This window comes from Plasmodium reichenowi, chromosome 14 (assembly GCF_001601855.1).
Source record: "Plasmodium reichenowi strain SY57 chromosome 14, whole genome shotgun sequence".
NCBI classification, from domain to species: domain Eukaryota; phylum Apicomplexa; class Aconoidasida; order Haemosporida; family Plasmodiidae; genus Plasmodium; species Plasmodium reichenowi.
The window spans coordinates 3145698-3171699 of NC_033659.1; the positions used below are offsets into that span (position 1 = coordinate 3145698).

Here is a 26002-nt window from a genome sequence, read left to right on the forward strand (position 1 = left end):
ATAATTAAAAAATATGAGTAAATGAAATAATTAAATTTTTTAAATAAAAAAAAAAAAAGAAAAAAACTTATAATATATATAATATTATATATAATAATATATATATGTGAATATATAATTGATTTTTTTTCTTATATTATAAAATTTTGTTTCAGAATAATTCTTTAATATATATATAGCAACATAATGAATAAAGTATAATATATTATTTCTTTGTATACAACATATGTAATTAAAATATATTTTTAAAATGAAAAAAATTATAAAAGAGATAAGACCTCTTTCAATTAATTATAAATATTATATATATATTATATATATACATATTTATTTTTATATTTTTTTATATTTTTTTATTATTTTTTCTTTTTTTACATGTAATAAATAATTAAAAAAAAAATATATATTTTTATTATTATTATTGAAATAAAATATCAAAGAAGAATTATTTCATGCATACATTTAATTAAAAATTATTATTTCTTTTTGAAGAAAAACGAAATTTAGCGCATAAAAAATACAATAAAATTTATATTCTTTAAAGAGGATGTAAATAAATTATGAAAAAAGAAAGTGATGATTAAAAAAAAATAACAAAGTGTACTTAAATATTTTATATAATTTTGGAATATGTATTCTCTAAGTATATATTATAAAAGTTTAAGATTAAAGAAATAATTATAACTTAAATATTTAATTATATTTTTTTTTTTTTTTTTGAAAAATAAATTATTTTTTATATTATTTTATTTTTTTTTTTTTAATGTCTTGTATAAATAATGAAGATAAATTGATTCAAATAAATTGATTATATATGAAATTATAATAGTACATATAAATAAAAAAAAATATTACATAGACATATATATATATATATATATATATTAAACATAAGAAATGTATAATTTTGAAAAACCTATGATATCTTTAATATAAAGAATATGAATACATTCAAATAGAAAAAATATTATGTGTACTAATATATAAATTTTGTTATAAATATAAAGTGCCATGAGGAAATATTTATCATAAAATTTTAACATGCTATTAAAATTAATATTATTGTTCATGTATACACTCTAATAAAAGCAATTTTTCAATTCCAAGGAAATATATTACTTGTAATATTGGTTTATATATTCGTATTTTAAAAAATATTTTCTTTATTTATATAAACGTATGAAGGTAATTATAAAGGGCGTGGCAACAAATATGTATATATGATAAAGTACTTGTAGTGTGATAAAAATACATTTGTGTGTGTGTGTTTTTTTTTTTTTTTTTTTATATTTATTTTTTGTCTTATTTTTTTATGCATAATACTCTATGAATAAAATGAAAAAAATAGGTACACTGAAACATTTGATAAATAATGAGCTATTTTTTATAAATAAGAAAAATAAAATAATTTGATATATATAATGAAAAAAGAAAAATATATAAATAAATAAATAAATAGTAATAATAAAATAAAAGAAGTATCTATAATTAAAAGAATCTATATTCGTACGTTCCAAGAAGTGTTAACATATTAAGAAAACATGTCAAAATGAATATGCAAAAATAATTATTCCAAATTATATTAAAAAAGTTTATAATTATATTGATTAATTCATAAAAATTTAATCCATTTTATAAAAAAATAATATCATATTAAAAAGAAATTATATATATATATATATATATATATATATATGAAGATAGAGCAAATACAAAAATAAACATCTAATAAAAGTGTGAAAATAACAAGAGTCTATACAATAATATATATATTTTTTACCTTATTTTTATTAATATATTTTAACACATAAAAATAATTTGGTGTGAATTTTTTTTTTTAAATGTCTAATATATTCATTATTAATTTTAATTATAAGTTAACGAGTTAATTCACCAAAAAAAAAAAATAAAATAAAATAATAAGAAAAAATAAGAAAAGGAAAACTTATCATCTTATATAAATAACTATGAATATTTTTGATAATAAATAATATTTGTTACATTAGAGAAAATATGTATTGTTGAATATGAATTTATAAATAACTAATTATAAAAACATAATTAACATATATATATTAATAATATTCAGTTAAGAGTTTTATGTAGAAAAAATCCATTCTCTCTGTTAAATACATATATATCGGTATTTCTGTCACGGGAATAGCAGCAGAAAGTATACATAAATTTGCTTTTATGTCTTCATGTATATTATATCCTTTATTTTGTGCTCGACTATATATGGTTTTTTGTATTAAAATATTATCGAATATTTTTAATAATAATAGAGCTCTTTTAAAAAAATGATTACTTCTCCTCATTATATATTTCGTCAGGTTGATCTATATTTTCTTCTATTAGTTGTTCTAGATTAACGTATGTGTTTGTTAGCTCTTCTTTTATATCATCATGATCATAATCACTATCCATATGAATATTAAATATATTATTACTATTATGATTATTGTGATTATTATTTTCTTTATTTTCTTTCTTTCCCTTTTTATCACTTGTTGTTATACAACTCCTATTTTCATTTAAATCATGTTTACTTTTTAAATGTAATGGTGTCTTTTTAAAATTTTTTTTTATTTTATCTACTACTTAAATAAGCTAGTGTTCTATTTATTGTGATATTTATCAAATTTGTTATTTTATATATTCTTTGTTCAAAAGGATTATTGTACGATATCTAAACATAAAAATGTATAAATGTTAAAATGAATCTGTGTAAAAAAAATTAAACTATATGATAAAAATATATTTATTTATAATAAGGAATATTTTTATTATTACATTTTATAGGTAATTACAAAAAATTAAGCACATAAAAATTAATAAACACTTGGTAGATATAAGAACCATATTTATACAATATTTGGTATATATATATATATATATATATATATATATGTATGTTTAAGTATACAGATAAAATATATTTATTTATATAAATCTTCTGGTATTTTTTATATATTGATATATTATAAGTATTTTCATCAATAATAATGATAATACATAAAAAAAGGAAAATTTTTTAAAAATGAAAATATGTAATGAATAACCAAAATATACAAAACAACTTTTTTTTAAAATCATTACATCTTAAAATATAATATTCTTAATAGAAACATAAAATAGAAATTTTATAATTAATTAATGTTTTTCAATTTAAAATTTAATTTTGTATTAATAAATATTTATCGTATAATATGTTATATATTATATATTTATAGATTAGAAGAAATTATTTCAAGTATATATTTTTTTTTTTTTTTTTTTTTTTTACATATATATTTAATATATATATATGCTAATATTATATTATCTATACATTATTTTTATTATTATTATATTATATAATTCATTTCAATTCTAAAAGTATAAAATAAATTATTAGTATTATCCACAGTTAAACTGTAATAATAATAATAATATAAATGAATTACAATTATATTGTATATTTATATATATATATATACAAATGTAAAATATAATAGTTTATTTAATTTAAAAATTATAAGATCATTAGCTCAAAATGTTAAAAAGGAATATGTGAAACATATCTTAACAAGAAATGGTTTAACAAAAGAAAGAATATTAAATGATTAATTATCAAAGAGAAATGATGAAATTGACAAATCATATAATGGACACAAAATTGATGAAAATTTACAGGATAAACAAAAACGGAATCATGGAGTAAATATAAAATTAATAAATGAATATGAAAAATATCATTTAAAGAATAAATCCTCAAAATCAATTGATTGTATGACAAGATTCAAGAATGGGTTATATAGAAAGATATTTAAGGAAAGTAATTTTGGGGTATATGTATTAACATTTATAGGTGCATTTGGAGGTGCTGCAGCTGTTAATTGTTTTCTTCCATAAGTAGAGCTTGTATAACTAAATTTAGTGTTACATTGGTTCCAGTATTTGCAGGTTTTTGGGGTGCCTTTGCGATTATTATAATATTATTAATATTGGGAACATGGTTGCTTGTTACATGGTTATGGCAACAGAAAGAAGTATATAATGAAACATGTGGAAAATAATATATATTATATATATATATATATATATTTGTTTAATCATTTGTATTATAATTTTCATAAGTGAATAATAAATTAATATATTAAAATAATTTTTTGTGTCTTAATATGCTATATAATTTATATGAATTCATATTTTTTAGTTTATATAATACAAAAAGAAAATTAAAAATTTTTTTTTTTTATATTATTTCAATATATATATAAATTAAATTTTTTGTTTTCTCTATTATTATATACTCGTGGTTAAAACTGTTATTTTTATTAATAAAATCTATATTGTGTTATATATTAAGAATATATACATATATATTTAATATGGGTATATATATATATATAATTAATTTATTGATATATGTATGTTTTGCAATTTTTAAAATAAGAATATTATTATTTTTAGATTAAAAATAAATTTTTTGTTTTATTATATTAATTTAAAAATTTATATTATAATCTGATTTTATATATATAAAAAAAAATCCTCAATTAAAATGAATAAAATAATGTTATACAATTTAATAAAGCAAAATATATATCATATAATATTGTCTGTAAAATGGGTAAAATTATAATTCAATTAAATTTATTATTATCAATGGAGAGAACAAGGAAAAAAAAAGTCTTTAATATGTATTATTCCTAAATATATTGTCGTTTCTTTGAATAAATAAATAGAAGTTCAAAAAAAAAAATATATATTTATTATTAATAATAATAAGTATCAAAATGTACGTGACAAAAATAATTTCATGAAAATTAATAAATAAATATTACTATTATTTTTTGAAAAATATGATAATATTTTTATTATATTAGTAGTAACAATATTTCTATTAATATAAATATATAAAACTTTAGAAATATATACCTAATTATTAAAGGTCGAAAAAAAGAAATGATAACATAATTATATATTATTATAGTTTAATATGTTAATCGTCAAATTAGGAATCACTTTTTTTTTTTTTTTTTATTAATTATTATATCATTAAACCTTTTTACTATATATGAAATGGTTATATAGAATAGGAGTGAAAAAAAATATAATATTTATTTTGTTAGAAAGAAAATATGTTTCAAAAATGTACACATATATATCATAGTTAAATAAAATAAGTTGTGATTTGAAAAGGAAATATATATATTAAAGGGTATATCCATTGAAATATAATAGGATATGTATTAATTTTAATATACCTGTTTATATCGTTATATGTGTAAGATAAAAACATAACGAAGAATATATATATATATATATATAATAATTTCTTATATTTTATCTACAGAAAAGAAATATTTAAATAAAAACTGTAAACATAATTATAATTACATATTGCAATATATTTATAAATATTGCATATGGTTGATTTAATACCTTATAATTTAATTTTATAAAAATATATATATAAGATTTATAAAAACATATTAGGTAGATATAGCATAATATATTATGTTTAATAAATATGCAAAATAATTAATGGCATATATTTATTATAATTAAAATATATAATAATAATTCTTATATATAGAATCATTTATATATTATTTACAAAGGAATATCATAAGAAAGTATCATATATCAAAAATATTTATATTAAAATTTTTTTATTTCATATAATAATTAGTATTTTGTAATTACTGAAAAAATAAAAATCAATTATATTATCAATGCATTATTTTATATAGAAAAAATTTTTTATATAATCTTGAGAGGAAATATATTCTATTTCTTTAATTTTCCTTTATTTTTATTTGGTTTTGATGGTTTTTTATAATTGATAATATCCTTAAAGGAATGTTTCATTTTATTTGTACATTTACCAAAAAATGTTTGAATAGGAGCAATTACTTTTTGAACATGTTCATTTTCTAAAATACCTGATTTTTTTATTACATAATATAAATACACTAAAAGTATTATGACAAGTATAACAATAATTATTATGGCTACTATTTTTGTTGCAGGATCAGGAGAAGTTGTTGCTGCTGTACAAGCTGCATTTAAAAGTTGTAATTTTTCCTCGCATGTTGCAGCTCTTGAAACATTAGAAACAACATTTGCTGATGACACAGCAATACTGGCTAATTTAGTCTTACAGGCAGCAATATTAGCAGCAAGAGCATAATATTTAATACAAACTGTAGGAGTTGCTACAATTGAGTGTATTGATTTTCCTATTCCTGATAATAATCCAAATCCTAATACGTACCCTCCTATTTGGTACTTATGTACTTTTTCTTCCAATATTTCGTATAAGGAACTCCATAATTCGAAAAATGATTTGCTTTTAGTTTTTTTTTTTTTTTTAAGAAACTTTGGAAGTGATAACTCTAATTCTGGAATATTATTTACAAATTCAATAGTATAGTATATTGTATTAGGTATTAAATATAAAATAAATTGATATATTTTAAACATATTATCTTTCAATTTTGCAACTCTTAATTCTTCCTTTTTATATTCTTCATATAACTGTTTTAATCGTTCAATATCTGGTTTATACATGAGTCTTTTCAATTCATAATCAATCAACAAATCTTTTTTCCACCTATCTTTTTCTATTTTGTCCTTTATAATTTGATCTTTTAATGATTTAATTTCTTTAATTTCATTTTTTATATAGTTATTACATAATTTCCTTGTATCCATTATTTCTCTTTCTAAATTTTCAATTTCGTTCTTTAACTCTTTATCCTTTTTATTTTTTTTACATTTTTTTTTTAATACTTTGAGTTTTTTTAATTTTTCTTTGATTATTATATCCTTGATTAGTTGAATTTGTTCAAGATTTCCTTTTATATAATCAAGTGTTATTACATCTGGAATTGGTCCTACTGGTGATATATTTATAGCAACATTTTTTGGAGTAACATTATTAGTTCTAGGAATGTTCTAAAAAAAAAAAAAACACATTAGTATGTTTTATAACATATGTATTAAATAAATGTTGAATATTATAAAATATATAAATAGAAATAAATAAATATATATATATATATATATATTATTTTATTACTGTATGTGATGATATAAATGTATCTAAAAGTAAGGAGAAAAATAATATTTTTAAATATATTAAATGCATATTAATTGTTCTATTAGTTTATTGTTATATAAATATTAATATATTTATATATTAAAATAAATGTCTTTATACTTTTTTATGCATTTTATGTATTTGATTTATTTATTTTATTTTATTTTTTTTTTCCATAATAATAATAAAAATTATAAGTTCTTTTTTATATATGTGTAAAAAAAATACTTGACACATATATAAATATATGTAAAAAAATCAAAAGAAGTTATGACATATTAGATATTACATAAATTGAAATTATTAAAGAAAAATATATAAAATATAAAAATATATTAAAGCATATCTATGTGTTATTATTTATAGTACATAGAAAAATATTGTATACTATTTAAATGTGTAATATAGATATTATATTTAATGTACAAAAAGAAAAAATAGAATGCAATTTAGTTCACAACATATTTGTATTATAATATATAGAACATAAATATACATTTATATATTTATTATATTATTATAAATCAAAATAGATATTCTTTCATTTTATATATTTATAATATAAAAACATAAATTATATTAATATGCTTTTAATATATTAATAGAATTATGTAATCTATACTTATATTTGTTAAAATAATATCTCTCATTTATCTGTTATAAGAAAAATCCATATAAAATTATATATATATATATATATATATATATATATATATATATATAATATTAATATAATAATAATGTATGTAAAAAAAATTGTATTATTTCATATTTTTAGAAAACTAAAAAAAAAAAATAATATATAGATAAAGAATTATTTATATAATACTTGACTAATTATATAAATGATATTTATAAAATCCTAAAGAATAATTGAATAATTACTATTATATTTAAAAGATATGTAAATAGCATATTTTAAAATTTAATATAAAAAAAATAGTAAATATTAATAAATATTGAGCTAGTAATATAATTTTTAATACATTACATTATTAGATACAAAAAAATCTAGTTGAACAAGAATAATTATTATTAATATATAAGATAAAATATACTTTCTAATTATTTAACAAACTTGAATTGATGTTATATATTATAATACTTTCTTATTTAAACAAAAGTTATGTTTAATTAAGAGATAGTAATTGTAGTTAGAAAATATTCTAATAAAATAAATGTTAGTGTAATAAGTACTTCAAAAATATATATATATATATATATATATATATATATATATTTGTATATGAAATATGTTCTTTATTATTATTATATATAAAAAAAGTTACTTTTTTATAGAATATATAATTAAAGCAATTATATAAAAATATATAATATATATAAACATAATATTTATTTATATATAAAGAATTGAAATGTTAATAAATATATAGATAATGTTCTAACTGATATGTATATATATATATATATATATATATATATATATTGATTTATCATAAATGAATAATTAAAATTTCTTTCTTTTTTTTTTCTTTAAATTAACAGTATGTGTGCATATTTTATATATATGTTGATTCATATATTTTAAATAAATAACATATTACTAATTAAAATAAATAATAAACAGAACAAAAGGATTGAAACTTTAAAGAGCATATAAATAAAGAAGACTTTTGTATATATTGAATAAAATGAAGTATTATATTATTATTATAAATGAGATTATTAATATTAGATCAAATGTGTTATTTCTTACAGAATATAGAATAACATAAAGGTATATAATTCAATATTATATTAGATATTTATTAATTTTAAATGTTTTGTTCTTTTTTTTTTTTTTTAATATATATTTAATGCATTTTGTTCGTATAAATAAAAGAAGAATTAGATTTTTAGATGAATATATATATATATATATATATATATATATTATATAAATTAAAAAATTATTATATATATGTAAAATATTATTTTCGTTTCTCAAAGTGTTTTTTAATACACATATTATTTTAAATGATAAAATTTATTTATTTATTTTTATTTATACATTAATTTTTGTATGTATTGGTAAAATACTACCTTTATTGCATAAAAATAAATTCAATATTCATATTATTTAATGATGGTAGAAATGATAGTATGTCGTTTAGAATATTCTATATAACATTTAATAATATATATATATATAAGAAATATTATGTAATTATATCTATATATGAATATATGACCCTTTAAAATGTTTAATTTTTACTTAATCTACATAAACATAATAATACCTATGTAAACGATAATGGTATTAAAAATTGTTTAAGAGAATAATCTACAATATTTTTGTGTCTTATTAGTGTATTCATAATTTGTCTTACCTGAAAAATTCTTCAGATTGATATCTTCTTCAACATCATATTTGTTATAAAGAGTTCTATGCATTTCAAAATATTTAAGGGAACGAGAAAGTGTTTTTGATTTTGCTACATTTTTGTTACAATGTATTTATCTATAATATATTTCTATATTTTGTTTTTGATATTTTAGAATTTCCATCAAATCTGATACTTTTTGTTTTGCTTTTGTTGTATTTTTTTTTTTTTTTTTATACGTATTTTTCTATTCGTTTAATTGATTCCTTTCTTTTTTATGATTTTATATATGTTCATATTATAATTATGCGAAGGAGCTAAAATTTATTTGTTCTAATATTTTGTCTTTATGGTTCTAATTATTATATAATCTGTTAGAGTCATTCTAAGAGAAAAAGAAAAAAATAATAAAATTGTATTAATTATATATTTTGTATTATAAATGAATATGAAAAGAACTAAAAGACTGAAATGAATTATAACAAAAGATTTATATATATTATATATATATATGTGAACTATAAAGGAAAAAGCTATTTAAAAAAAATTATACATATACATATATTATTAGTTACATTTGGTTTTTTATAAACTATTTTTTTTTTTATATATGAAAATGCTTTTAAAGTAGAAGATTTATATTTTCCTAAAATGTAATATAAATATATTTTTCTCTTAATTTTGTTTTACTTTTTTATTTATATTTTTTTTTTTTTTTTTTTTTTTTAGGTATAACAAAGAATAATATAATTTTATAAATTTTGTGAAAATTATATATCATTGTAAAATTATGTGTTTAAATTTTTATTAAAATTGTGTTTATGTGGTCGTACTGTAATATATAATACGTGTAAATTAATTAATATATATATATATATATATATATTTTTATGTGATTGAATTGTGTTGTTCATATTTATAAATAAAATACCTATAAAATAACAATTAATATAAAACCTTTATACATTATAATTAGAAAATAACATAGATATAAAAAAAATTAATACTGTTAAAATATATTGTTTAAAGAAAAAATTATATTTTGTTCAAAGAATTATTTCAAATTTTATATATTTATATATTTGTAAATTATGTATTTTAATATGTAATTGCATATCTACTATAGAACTGGGTGTTGAAAAATTAAAAAAAAGTGAATTTATAAGAGAATAAAATACAGTTATTTTTTCTAAAATGTGGTTTTTATAATATCTTTTAATTATATTATATATTTATTATATAATCAAAAAAAATTTTATAATATATATATTTTACATAATATCTAAGGTATTTTTGGAAATTGTTTGGTTTTTAATACGTTCAATTGTATTCGTATGTGTTACTTGTTTTGTGGTGTTTCATTGAAGTGATATATTTATCCATTATAAGACTATTATTATTGTGTATTCATTTATTTTGATTTAAAATATTGTGTATAATTGTGTAAAATTAAATAATATGTATATATAAATATATATATATTAAAATTGTGGTTATATATATATATATATATTTTATATATTAAATATCGTATAGAAAATAATTTATTTAATTTAATTAAATTGTTATATAAAAATTTCGTGACTTTAAAATAATTATTATTTTTTATATTAATATAATTAAGACCATTATAAAATATAAAAAAAAAAAAAAAATATATATTTATCATTATATTATTATCATTTATTAATATATATATAATGTTTTTATATGAGCCTAAAATATAGAAATAATAAATATATATTACAAATTATACAATAACATAATTTATTATATATATATATATTTTGGTGAAGGATACATAATGCATTAAAAGGAACGTATAAGAAGTATTCATATAAATTAAATTAATTATAATACAATTATAATACATTTTAGAAATATATAATATTCTTTTTTAAAATATAAAATAATAATGGTAATAATTAATACGATTAAGATTAATTATCATTGTGTAGAATATTAAAATGCACAAAGTGATATTAAAAATACAATGAATTTTTTTTCTGTTATGCAAATATTTTTATATTTGTTAACAATTAGTGGGATTTTATTATTAGTACCACTACTAAATGAATGTTAATAAATATGAATCTTCATATAACATCAATTTATGTATATATGATGCCCATTTATATTTTTATATTAATTATTTTATTTTATCTTCAGAATATAATAATATGTGACAAAAGTGAAACAATGTATTGAGGAGTTTATCATATATAAATATATATATATATATATATATATATATATATATATATATATATATATATATATATATAGAAGAAATTTGTCTGAGTTAAAAAGTGTAAAGAATAAAAGATTAAGAAGTAAAACTGAGAAAATTGAATTAAAAAATGGCGTAGATGAAAAAAAATGATAGTATTTCCCTTAATTCAGAATGTTCTAATATGGTGAAGATGGTGTAAAATATAATGGTGTTATAATTGAGCAAAAATATAACAATATAAATTATAATGATTTATCATAACAACTAACACTGGAATAATTACATAATGTATTAGATAATATAAAAAAATCGTCCATCTGATGCATATCTTTATAACATATGATCACCTGCTTTGGGTATAGCTAAAAACGCATTTGATGAGATGTTAAAAGATTTATGGATTTATATAGAAGATTATTGAAATAAATATGAATATCAACGTTATCATCATATTATATGTAGGAGATCTGTATATGTAAGAACTAAGTACCGTACATGGTATAAATCAAAACATGATATTGAAGTTGCACTGTCCTATACAGATATGCAACATACTCTTAATTTTTATAGTTTGGTTAAAAATCGAGCATCATTTGATGAAATGAAAAAATTTATTTATTTATATATAAAGTGTTATGATACATTAAAAAATGATTTATTTAATGAACATAAGAAAATATTTACAGGAAGGACGGAGAATTCCAAAGGATTAGATATGTAAATAAAAATTTATATGAATGTTAATTATGTTTTTTTATTGGATACATATGATCAAAAAGAAAAAAAAAATAATAAGTGATATAAGGTAATATATATAAAGATTTATATGAAACAACATATACATATATATAAACATATATTTATGGAACAGATAAGAATAATGTTTTAATATAGATTTTTGTATGGATAACAATTTATAAGAACGCAATGAATTATTTTATTTCTATAACAAATGTTTCTTAAAAAATTTTAAAATTTTATATCTTACATCAAAATATGTTTCTTTCAAATAATCATTTTAAGGATTACTGCTATTTTTTGAATATTTATAATAATAAAATTATATTGCTGTTAATATAAAAACATGGTAACTTTTATTTTTATTTTTATTTTTTTGTTTATATAATAATATTATATGGTAAATTGTTTTGTTTAATTAAAAATATTACGAATTATTAATCTTCATTTTTATCATGATTTTTTTCTTTTCTATATATGTCTTATACTTTTAAACCCGCATATATTAATATTTTCATTTTTAAAGGATAATATTATGAATATATATATATATATGAGAAATAGTATTCTACTTAAAATTTATATATGATAATTATTAAGGGTACATAAAAATATATCTCTAAAATATATATATATATATATATATATATATATATATATAATGTCATATTTTAAAATATGAGATTATAAATTTATTTTTAAATATTCATATAACAAAATGGACGAACATATTATTAATATAAATGCATAATATATAATATATATAATAGTACTAAATATGGAAAATAAAAAAATAATTATGTATAAATATATACATATATAATAATGTACAATGGTTTTTAAATTATAAAAATAAAAAATATATATTCAGTTAAGCATTATTATTAAAAAGTTATATGTTATAAATTACACTTATATAAAAAAATATACATAATAATAAAAAAAAAAATAAATAAATTTTATTCTTAATAAAATATACATTTTTTTTTTTTTTTTATATAAATTATGTAAAAAGGATCTAGTTCCTTATGGTATATTTTATATAAAGTTATTATATATTTTTTTTTAACACTTATTTGAATTTGATAATATGGAAGTTATTATTTTAAATGGAAAATAAATATAATTATTCATTTATATTCTATTTGTTTAAATTTCCATATTTAATATTATTTTATGGATTGTTCATATTTATTAATTGATCCTTATTTGACATATATAAAATATATATATATATTTATATATTTATAATTAATATAATATATAATTTTTTTTTTTATCATAATATTAATAAGAAACCTAATAAATATGAAAAATATAGAAATTATTTTGAAATAATAAAAATAATATATTTTTTTCATTAATAAATATAAAATTAAAATGAATATAATATGTATATAATAAATAATATATTTATTTATATGATTATGTAATATCTTTAATTGATTTATTTTTTATTTCAATATTTGTATGTAATATATTTCATGTACTTTTCATGTGAAAAAGAAGAAAATAATAAAATTAAAAAAAAAAAAATTAAAAAAAAAAAAAAATATATGTATATATTATTATTATATTATATATATATATATATATATATATATATATATATATTATACTACATGTAAAATATTACTTATGTATATAAATATGTATTATAATTATTTATTAAAAAGATAATTTAATTTTCCACATATTTTATATTTTATTATATTTTCCATATTTTTGTGTATTAATTTTTTATTTATTTTAATTTCCATTTTAATTATTATTTATTTCTACTATATATATTAAAAAAAATTTGGATATATTTTTATTGCATATTATTATATATAAGTTAATATATTTAATTAATTTTTTATTATTTTTTTTTATTTACCTAAATATATTCTATGTATCCAATATTTCATTAATTTACATTTTTTTAAGGTAATAATATTTTTAATATTATTAATTTTATATATAAAAAAAAAATTAAAATATGTATTATTATTAATAAATTTTTTTTTTCTTCAGTTAATAATTATATTCAATATTATTTATTCTGTTTATTAATTATTATCCTTTTTTGATGTACTTATTTTTGTCAATTTTCAATTTTTCTGTATTGTCATCTAAACAAATGTTATAATTTATATATATTTTTTATTATTATAATAATGACGAAGTAGTACTATTTATTATTATTTTATTTTTTTTTTAATTTTATAATCTCATATTATTAAAAAAAATAAATTTAAATATATGTATTTATAATACATAATTTATATTTATATATTTGTGGTTATATTTTTCTATATTTAATTTAAATATATATTATAATATATATATTCTTTTTTTTTTTTTTTTCTTTCTTTCTTTCTTTTTATATTTATATTATATTATTATTAAAAATATTTATATTAATATTTATTTTGGAATTATAAATAAAAAAAAAAATTTGTAATCTTTTATATTATTTTTTTTTATTCTTATTATATATAAAGATACATAAATAAATAAATAAATAAATAAATATATATATATATATATATATATATATATATAAATTAAATTAAAAAAGAAAAAAAAAAAAAATTAAGAGAAACAAATTTATGTATAATATAATTCTTTCAATGATTCATTTTTTCCAATTTTAAGTGTTTCTATAATAATATATTATATGCATGTGTATATTTTGATATAAAGTTGATACTTTCTACATAATATTTAAATATATATATATATATATATATATATATATACAAATTTTACCATAAGCATTGTTATGATTATTTTATATTTTTATATTTATATATAAATCTTTTTATATGTTTTATGTTTTGTTTTTTATTTTTGTATGTTTTCTATATATAGAAGGTACAAACAATCATTGTTACTATTATATATGTTATATTATATATACATTATTTTTAATATTTATTTGTCAATAATAAATCTCTTAATTCTTTTTTTCTTATTTTATGTTTTTGTGGTTTATTCTTCTGTAATTATCATACATATATATAATAATTAAAATATATATTTTTTATTATATATTATATTAATTTTTATTGCAAAAAAGAAAAAAAAAATGTGTGATGATATATAAATATATAAATAATATATTTTTTCATTAAAAATTGTTTTTGTTGTAATTTTTTTTTTTTTTTTTTTTTTCTTTTTTTTATGTTTACCTAATTAGTATAACATTCAAAATGTCTAAGTTAAAATGTGATAAACTACATAGAATTAATAATAATAATGAAAATATTAGAAAAATTAATAGTTCTATGTCTATTATATATTCTACAATAAGAAAGAATATATATTATATGAAGGAAGGAACAAAATTGTATTATTCCTTAGTAAAAATATTATTAATTACGTTTTTTATTTGTATATTTACAAGATCGAATCATGTAAGTTTAATTTTAAGATATACATATTTAATATTACTTAACATTGGTTTTGATATATATATATATCCACATATTTGTGCGTTTATTTTTTTTTAGGGTGAGTTTTATGAGAAATGGAAAAATAAGCCTAACATAAAAAGCATATGTGGTAGAAGACTTAATAGATCCTTGTATGAATTCCAAATAAGTAATAATTCAAAATATTTTAATAATGTTAATGGAAATAATCAAAATATACAAATTGATAATTATAATAATGTGATAGATTATTTGGATGATTATTCCCAAAATGATGTTTTAAATAATCCTGAATCGATGAACATAAATAATGAAATAATAAATACAAAATGCAATGTCCTATTAAGAAAACAAAGAGTACTATATGAAGAAAAAGCAAATGTTGTTTTAAGAAGTGAAGGTGCTTCAGAAACATTAGGAGATATTCGTAATAAATTAAAAACAAGAACAGAGACAACTAATGGAAATATATATGAAAGTGGGTTGTATGGACCAATGAAAGGAAAAATAGATAATTTAAGTAACAAACCAACTGATCTTAAAAGAACTAATAATACAGATTATGGAACAAAATTAAGAACTCCTATGAATGTAAGTGATAATATAAAAAGTAATATAGGGGAACCTGACCCAAAGACTAAAGTTATTAATTTAAAAAATTCTGGCGTAAGTAAATCACGTGTAGTTGAATATGAAGTAGTTCCTAAAATAGTTACAACTAAAGATGAGGGGAATAGAAAAATTAACAGAGTTGAATATGAAATAAGAGCAAAATATGATACTACAAAAAAAAATGAGGAAAATACTAATGATACAACAACAAATGATACATCATCTAATATGGAAACAAAAAATGAACCAACAATGAAAAATCCAAATGTTACAAATGATATGACGAAACCAAAAATGGATACTACAAAACAAAGTACTTTAAATAGTAAAAGTAATAATATGAACAGTGTCAAATCAAACGTTACTACTTCTAAAGAAACTCCATTAGAAAAACCAAGTAGTACTATTGAAAACAAGGGGGGAAATAATCCATTTATGGATAATGATCTATCAGATAAAAAAGGTAACATGCAAGATAATAACAAAGGATTAAAGGCTACAACTAATAAAACTAATGTTAAAAATAAATTAGGAGATAATACAAAACAAACGAATCAAGGTACTAATCCATTTGTAGAAGATGATGTATCAGATAAGAAAGATAAGATTCAAGATAATAATAAAGGATTAAAGGCTACAACTAATAAAACTAATGTTAAAAATAAATTAGGAGATAATACAAAACAAACGAATCAAGGTACTAATCCATTTATGGATGAAGAGGAATTAGAAGAGCTACTTAGACGTGAAAGAGAAGAAAAGAATAAAAATGAGAAAAAAAAAAATGTAGGTGATAATCAAAATAAAAAAAGTAATGCAGGTGTTCAAAATAAAACAAATAAACAAAATAAATTAGATACGCAAAATGGAAAGAATGAAAAAAATATTCCAAATAAATTAGATACACAAAATGGAAAGAATGAAAAAAATATTCCAAATAAATTAGATACACAAAATGGAAAGAATGAAAAAAATATTCCAAATAAATTAGATACACAAAATGTAAAAAATGAAAAAGATTCTCCAAATAAATTAGATAGTCAAAATGTAACAAGTAAACAAAATATTCCAAATAAATTAGATACACAAAATGTAAAAAATGAAAAAGATACTCCAAATAAATTAGATAATGAGAACAAAGAAAATACACAAAGTAATAAAAACGTAAATGCGAAAAAAAGTGATATTGGAACAAATGGAAAATCAAACATAGAGACATCTCAAGATAAACAATTAACTACAAAAAACAATGACGAAAATAAGAATTCTGTAAAGAGTTCAAAGTTTAAAGACGCTTTATTAGAAGTAACCAAAGATATTGAAAATGGAATTAGTTCAGATATGCTTAATAAAAATCAAAAAGGAAATCAATTAAAAAGTGAATCTTTAAAAAAAAATGAATTAGAAAATAAAAATACAAAAAATATGGATGGTAGTAAAAATGTATTTGAAAAAGGATATGATCTAAAAACAGAATCCAAAAGAGATTTTAACATATCACAAGAAAGTGGTTTAGATTATACAGATGAATATAATGGAGAGTTTAATAAAGAGTATGATAGTTATTCTGATATAGGTTCAACAACTATGGAATACGACGAATATTACAATGAAAGTTACAATTCAGATGATTACGATGATAATTATGTAGGAAATCCAATGAAATTATTTACAAGTGATATAATGAATAATTATGGAAATATTAAAAGTGGATTAAAACATAATACAAATAAAATTGCAAAGACTGTGTTAAAAGGTATAGATGATGAAGAGTCATCTAATAAAGGAAAGAATGAAAATAAGAATAAAAAAAAAAAAGATAAAATTGTAATTGATAAGGATGATACATCTGATAATGTTTCTTTGAATTCAACGGATCCAGAATTATATTATAATAATGATGATTATTATGGAAACGGTAATGATTATGCAAATGGTAGTTATTATGATAGTGATATGTACAGCAACAGCGATGATTCTGAAAGTGGTGATGATAATCCTATTACAGTGCTCGCATCAGAAATAGTTGATGCGTGTGGAAATATAAAAGGGGGTGCATTAAAAGTTAAAGATTTGATTACTGAAGGAGGACCACAACTTTTAGATTTGACAGCAAATGTTGTGGGGACCAAGACAAAAGATGGATTTAACAAAGTAAAAGAAATTGTTACTAAGAAATGTGGTATGGATGTAGAATCCGATATCGATATAGAGACTGAAACGAATCCTATGAAATGGTATAATGTATTAATCAACAAATATAGAAAGTTACATTTTGGTTGGAAGTTGTTTGTAAATATAGCTCCAGCGGGGGTATTAGGAATTATAGGAATTTTAACTGCTGCAAGTGTATTTAGTACAGGATCAACAGCATTATGTGCAATACCATTTGTAGCAATGGCTGCAATTTTATTTTTTCAGGTGTATAGATTAACCAAAAAAATTTATTATAATAAAAAAAAAAAAAGTGTTAAACAAATATTTTAGAAATAATGTAATTTAATATATATATAAAATTAATAATATAACTAGGTAAGTATATATTATATATAGATTGCTTTAATTAATTTTAAATTATTATATATATATTTTTTTGTTCTATTATTAAATATATAATATATTAATCACTAACACAAAAATATATATATATATATATATATATATATATATATATAAATCATTTTGTTTATATTATATGAAAAAAAAATATATATTGAATATATATATTTGTAAGTATATAATATTTTAAATATTATTTTGTATTTTTTAATGTAAAAAAATAAAATATTTATTTTTTATGTTATATTTATTAATAATATTTTCAATTATATTACATTGCAAGAATATATATATATATATAATTCAAATTATATCTATATAAATGTTTTTTTCTTATATATTAACTTTGGCATTATATCAATTATTATTTTGTAAAATTATTATCAATTATATTTGGTTACATTTAACAATTTTGTATGAAATATACCCTAATTATTCTTAAAATAAATATTTAATGTTTTTAATAAATTTATAAATTATATATGGTATAAAAATTGTATTTTTCCATTATATATTTTGTATTATAAGTGCAAAATATGTTTTATTACATAGATTTTGTGTAAATCTGTTCATCTTTTTAAAAGGAGATAAAGGAAACAAAGAAGACATATTGTAATTTAAATTAATTGTCTTTGTGAATTCTTTTATGTATTTTTTATTTTCTTAAATATTACAAATGAGAATATATTATAAATATTAATTTATTAAGATGATATAATTAAACATTAAATAAAATTATATAAAATATAAAAAATTTAATTTAAGTAATATTTATTAAACTTAACTAATTTGAAATATTTTAATTATATAATTCATATATAAAATATTAATTTATAAACAAATCATGAAGGGAATCGTTTTATATTTTTGTATTTTATTGTTTTTGTTTATTTATGTTGTGAAGAATTTTAAGCTGGAAAAGGGGAATTATACTGATATATTAAAAATGGATTATGACAAATTTTAAGGGTATAATTATCAATATATTTATTTAAATATATGTCAACACACACTTAATATTTTCAGTTCTATACAAAATTATAAATTATTATAACATGTATGTTTATCAAATAATTTTTAAATACAATATTTAAAATATATATTTTTGTATTATTTTAAACGTATATTTTTATTTACATAAATAATTATGTAATAATATATAAGTTCAAATAAGGGAGGAACATAATAATTTATATTTATGCATATAAAAAATATCAAGTATATTAAAATTAATATACATATATTATTGTTAGGTTTATAAAAAAAATTTTAATATAATAAAATATATATGGGATAACATTTCTTTTTATTTGCTCTAAAAAATTTTGCATTATAAAAATAGGATAAAAATATATATTATTTAATATTTTAAAAAATAGAATAAAAATATACGTTATTTGTGTTATTATATTATTTTTTACGTAGAAATATTTTTTGTTTCAATATATAAATGCAAATAATTTTCTTATTAAATATATACGTATTGGAATTGTGTTATAATTTTGATTTTATAACTTTTTTATTTTGGCTATTTATCATTTAGAAAAACACAGGAGCAATAATATATATATATATTAATTTTATTAAGTAATTGTTCATATTATTATATTTTTTTTACAACAACAAGAATATTTTTTCAATATTTTAGAACATCATTAAATAACAAATAACATAAGAGTTATAATTACTAGAAAAATACCGAATGCAATAAAACAATTTAATGTCTTATAATAATTTATTTATTTTTATAGGAACTACTTATAAAAGGTTCATACCCATGAAATTGCTTTATCATTATATTTATCTGTATTTATTTCATTAATATTACATTCATTCGTTTCGTAAGAATCCGTTTCACTCATTGTTAATTTTCTCTTCAATTTTGTTCTAAGACCTTATTAAAAATTCTTTTTTATACTCTTCCTATTTCCTTTTACTTTCTATATTGTAATATTTCATTTTGTTTACATTTTTGTCCCATGGTTTTTTTAATATACTTTTACTGTTTTAATTCCTAATTCGTGTAATATATTACTATAAGTTTGATTTATATTTTGTTCCAAATTTCTTAATTTTTTTTTAGTTATGATATATTTATATAAAATTTTATTTTGATAAATATATATGTTTTTCTTTTCGTACCTAACTTTTATGTTCTTTCTTTGTATTTCTTCTTACAATTTCTATTTTATTTTATGAATTATATAATAAGTGATTGTATTTAGATTATTAAATAATCTTAATAAAAAAATATTAAATATTAAATTTAAAAATGTTGTTTTAATTCAATGAATAATGAATATATTTTTTTAAGAATAAGATAATATTAATCATTACACCTCATTTTTAAATTTAACTTATAAATCATAAGAATATATATAGAGCAAATTAATTTAAAAATATGGAAAGTAAGAAATATAAATGTATGAATTAAAAGAATAATATAGTTTTTTCATTTTAAAACTATATATTTTATTAGTATATAATAAATAATATATATATAGTAATAATTTATATAATATATATTAATTGCTTCGATAAATAAAAATCATTCAATCCTGTTATTGTCCTACTTACATATTTAGAATTTATTATTTTTTCGATATAAGGCATTATTTTTTGAACATATTTATTCTCCAAAATTGATTCTTTATTTTCAACTAAGAAACATATTAAACCTATTAAGGCTATAAGACATACAATAATTATTATAACAGCTATGACAATTGAAGATACCTCAATGGATGCACTGCCAGCTGCACATGCAGTCGCCTTTGAAAGAGCATTAGAACATAATGTAGCCTTTATACATCCAGATACGTTCGGAGTAGCACCAGGAGCTGTAATACAAGCAGATTTAGAAAATCCAGATATAAAACATGAAATAACTTTAGCGTTAGCTACTTCACATGCAGTGCACGTTGTATATATAGAATGTATTGATTTTCCTATTGCTCCTAACAAACCCATAACAATTGTGTAACCACCAATATTATATTTATGTACTTTTTCTTCAAGTAATTCATAAAAGGCGCTCCATAACTCAAAAAATGTTTTTCTTCGATGTTTCCTTTTTTTCTTCTTAACTACAAAAAAAAAAAAATTTTATAGAATATTAAAATAATTCATAAAACAAACTAGATAATAATATATTTTTTATTATTTATTAATTTATATATACTACCTTTATGCTTTTGTAATTTTCGATTCTCTAATTGTTCATTTAAATATTTATCATATAACTGTTGTAGTTCTTTCTTTTTTGCTTCATGGAAAAGTCTGTTCAATTCATAATCAATCAATTTATTTTTCTTCCATTGATCTTTTTCTATTTTGTCTTTTACAATTTCATCTTTTATTAATGAGATTTCTTTTAATTCATTTTTTATATAATCATCACATAATATTTTGGTATCCAATATTTCTGTTTCTAATTTTTCAATATCTTTTTTTAGATCTTGATCGTTTTTACTTTTGTTTTTCTTTTTAAAAAATTTGATTTTCTTTAATTTGTCCTTTATTATTTCATCTTTTATTAGTTGAATTTGTTTTAATTGTTCTCTTATATATTCTAAAGTAATCACATCTGGTATTGTATCTACTGGAGTTTTTTTAATTGTCGCATTTTTAGAATTATTATTATGAGTTCTTGGAATATTCTAAAAGAAGAGAAAGAACGAAAAAGAAATAAAAATAAATAAAAAGCATTGGAATGATTTATAAAATATATATTATAATAAAATTTATATATTGTAATATATATATATTGTTTTTTATTACTGTATGTGATGATATGAATGTATCTAAAAAGAGAGCGAAAAATAATATGTTAAAATAAATAATGTTCATAATATTTTTATTATTAGAATTATATATGTTTAATATTTGTTATTTATAATTATATAATTAAAAATTAATTTATTTATAAACTTTATCTGAATATATATTTTTTGTGTAAAAAAGTAATTTAGTACTTAATATATTCTTATTTTGTAGCTATGTGTGTGTATTTATATTTGAATTATATAAGAAAAAAAAACAAATAAATACATATATGTATTTATGATTGTTATTTTATTTTTTTTTTGTATATAGATACAGATGTTACAAAATAGAATACACAATGAATATATATATATATATATCATATATTTTACTTAATATATAATAATAATAATTTAGCTCATCATATATGACATAATGAAATTTTTAATAATCATAAAAATACAATTAATGTTATTTCTTTTTACACATATTAAGAAGTAATATATTTCTTTCTATTTAATATGATTATTTTTTATATAATATGTGTTATCATTTCTTATTATAATAATTATATATATATATTAGATTATATAAAAAAGAAAAATCTGAGTATATATTTATATATGTTTAATACTATAAGGCTATTTTATTATAGGTGATTATACGAAACAATATCTCCTATTTAACTATTGTAATAAAACAACATATATTTAAAATATATTGTGTAAAATATTATTATTATTATTATAAATATAAAAAATAATTGTGTTATTATTATTTTTTAATAAATAAAAAAGCAAACTATTAATATGAAATAATTTGTATTATTATAAAAGATAGTTTATTAATATATTTAAGAATAAACATAGATTATTTGATATTAATTATACTATTAGTTTCACTATTATATATATTTGATATGAAAATTATAGTAAATTTTTTATAATGGAAATAATTAATTATTAAAAATATATATAATATTTGAGTTAAATATTAAAAGAACATTATTTCATTTTATATTCTTATTATTTAAATTATTAGAAATACTGTAATACAATATAAGTTTACCTTAATATAAATAAAATATAGATTGTATGATAAAAGAATATAAAGGAAATTTTAAACAATTCATGTTATATTAAACATTATATAAAATGAGAATAATATTATTAATAAAAAAATGGTTAAATATATATATATATGTAAATGTTTTTAAAAATTAAATACATTATAAACTAGATTACTTTTCTATAGAACCTGCTAATATTACTAATAAAAATATATATATATATATATTTATTATTACTTAATATGTATATATTATATGATTATTTATACAGTTCAATGAAGGTGCAATTTATATATAAAATATATAAGAAACATTTGTGTAAATTGACAATGTTGTATATATATATTAATTTTCGTGTGCATTTTTGTATATAAATTTTTAAAATGTATATCATTTAATTGGCAATAGATATTCTGTTATTATTCTATATTTATTTTTATATGTTTATATGACATCACATAAATGAATTTATATAATTGAATATATTTTTATTTATATTACATATTTTTTTAATATTTTTTCTATTTATTATTTTTTAGAAGTATCATATAATATATATAGGAAAAAATATATATATTATTATTTTTTTAAAACTTGTGGATATAACAATAATGGTACAATGATTGGATAATAAAAGACGAGAAAAAGGGAAAAAAGGCGTTTATTTGATATAATAATAATGTGATATTATAAATATATACTTTTGTTCTTATTAAAATATATTTTACGATTTCATTATATAATCATTGGTTTAATAAGTTTATAAAATATATGTTAAACATAAATATTGTTTTAAATAATATATTTTATTTTTATTTAATAATTATAATATATATGTTAAAAAGATATAATGTATTTTTTAACTGTGTACTATTAAAGAGTGTTTGAATTAAATGAATATATTATCCATTTTTCTAATTTGTACATAGCTTTGAGTTAGTTTGAATACAACAAAATAAAACAATAGCAAATTAATATGCTATAAAATAAATGTCTTGTTATATATAACATTAATTAGTTTTTTTTATTTTTTGTTTTTGTAATATATTGTAAAATTATTTTATAATAATATATAATAAATTATATGAATGATAATATCTATATAATTCTTATTAAATTATAAAATATTCAGTATATATCAAACAAAACAGAATTAGAAAAAATGATTTATATTTAATTAATGGATAATATAGAGATACATATGCATATCATATAATGTATTAAATAAAAATAAAGGAAAATATAAACGGAAAAAAATATATTAAAGTATACATTTATAATTAGAATATATATATTCTTAAAAAAGAATTAATTCATTAATTAATAATATTATAAATATATACAAATGATTAATTTATTGTATGTGAAATTTAAATAATATCAAATGTAATACATACCTATATATATATATATATATATTTAAATTAATGTGCATATAACATTGTGTTATATTATTGTAATTTAAAATTATTTAAATCACCAACTTTTTGTATACTTAGATGCTCGTCAAACTTATCCATAAATGAAAGTCTTTTAAGAAGATATACAGGTATTATTAATTTGAAGGGGCGATATAAATAAAACATACCAAACAATGTAAGTAATAATAAATTTAACAATGGTGAATGCTTCTTCTGAATCCTTAAATCTAACATTTTGTCTATAAATAAATTATCATAAAACTCCAATTTACCTCTCAGTGTCTGAATAGCATTTCTATGTGATTCATTTTCCAAAGAAATAACATGCTCAGTGTAATGATTATTTGCATCGTATATTTCCTTTTTTAATAAATAAAAATAATCAAAAATTTTATCCGTTACATCATAATTAGATATTGTATCTATGTCCTTATAATTTTCCTTATTTATATGACTCGTTATATGTGTTTGTAACATTTTGTCAGTTGTCTCATCAATATTTGAATATGATTCACATAATCGTCTAATCAAATTATAATATGTTATATTGCCATTTTTAGAGATATTAAGAAATGTGTCATAAAATATCTAAAAGGTATAATTAAATTTATACATAATGTTATTAATTATATAATAAATAGTATGAAAAAGAACATATATAATGAATAATAAGTATATACTTTTTGAAATATTATGTATTTTAAATTAATACCTTATTAGAATTAAATAAACCTAAAATAGAATGTAAAAACAGAAAAAATTTATTCAT

At 16.6% G+C, this 26002-nt stretch overlaps 4 protein-coding genes and 3 pseudogenes across 4 annotated transcripts, besides 3 other annotated features; 3 read left to right on the forward strand and 4 right to left on the reverse strand.

Moving 5' to 3' along the window:
* Positions 1–2075: 2075 nt before the first annotated feature.
* On the reverse strand, positions 2076–2862 carry PRSY57_1477200 (putative exported protein; annotated as a pseudogene; the record flags this gene model as incomplete).
* Positions 2076–2862: a sequence feature.
* A 591-nt stretch (positions 2863–3453) lies between these two features.
* Positions 3454–4126, forward strand: PRSY57_1477300 (putative exported protein; annotated as a pseudogene; the record flags this gene model as incomplete).
* Positions 3454–4126: a sequence feature.
* A 1652-nt stretch (positions 4127–5778) lies between these two features.
* On the reverse strand, positions 5779–7141 carry PRSY57_1477400 (putative exported protein; the record flags this gene model as incomplete). Its single annotated transcript, XM_012910366.2, has 2 exons — positions 5779–6948; positions 7073–7141. The coding sequence occupies 2 exons, from the start codon at positions 7139–7141 to the stop codon at positions 5779–5781; spliced, it is 1239 nt and encodes a 412-aa protein (XP_012765820.2).
* A 4269-nt stretch (positions 7142–11410) lies between these two features.
* Positions 11411–12371, forward strand: PRSY57_1477500 (exported protein (PHISTa); annotated as a pseudogene; the record flags this gene model as incomplete).
* Positions 11411–12371: a sequence feature.
* A 3214-nt stretch (positions 12372–15585) lies between these two features.
* PRSY57_1477600 (exported protein (hyp17)) lies at positions 15586–18906 on the forward strand (the record flags this gene model as incomplete). The annotated part of the gene is made up of 2 exons (XM_012910367.2): positions 15586–15789; positions 15886–18906. The coding sequence occupies 2 exons, from the start codon at positions 15586–15588 to the stop codon at positions 18904–18906; spliced, it is 3225 nt and encodes a 1074-aa protein (XP_012765821.2).
* A 2583-nt stretch (positions 18907–21489) lies between these two features.
* On the reverse strand, positions 21490–22827 carry PRSY57_1477700 (putative exported protein; the record flags this gene model as incomplete). Its single annotated transcript, XM_012910368.2, has 3 exons — positions 21490–22064; positions 22163–22637; positions 22759–22827. The coding sequence occupies 3 exons, from the start codon at positions 22825–22827 to the stop codon at positions 21490–21492; spliced, it is 1119 nt and encodes a 372-aa protein (XP_012765822.2).
* Positions 22828–25263: 2436 nt separating this feature from the next.
* PRSY57_1477800 (putative exported protein) lies at positions 25264–26002 on the reverse strand (the record flags this gene model as incomplete). Its single annotated transcript, XM_012910369.2, has 2 exons — positions 25264–25821; positions 25946–26002. The coding sequence occupies 2 exons, from the start codon at positions 26000–26002 to the stop codon at positions 25264–25266; spliced, it is 615 nt and encodes a 204-aa protein (XP_012765823.2).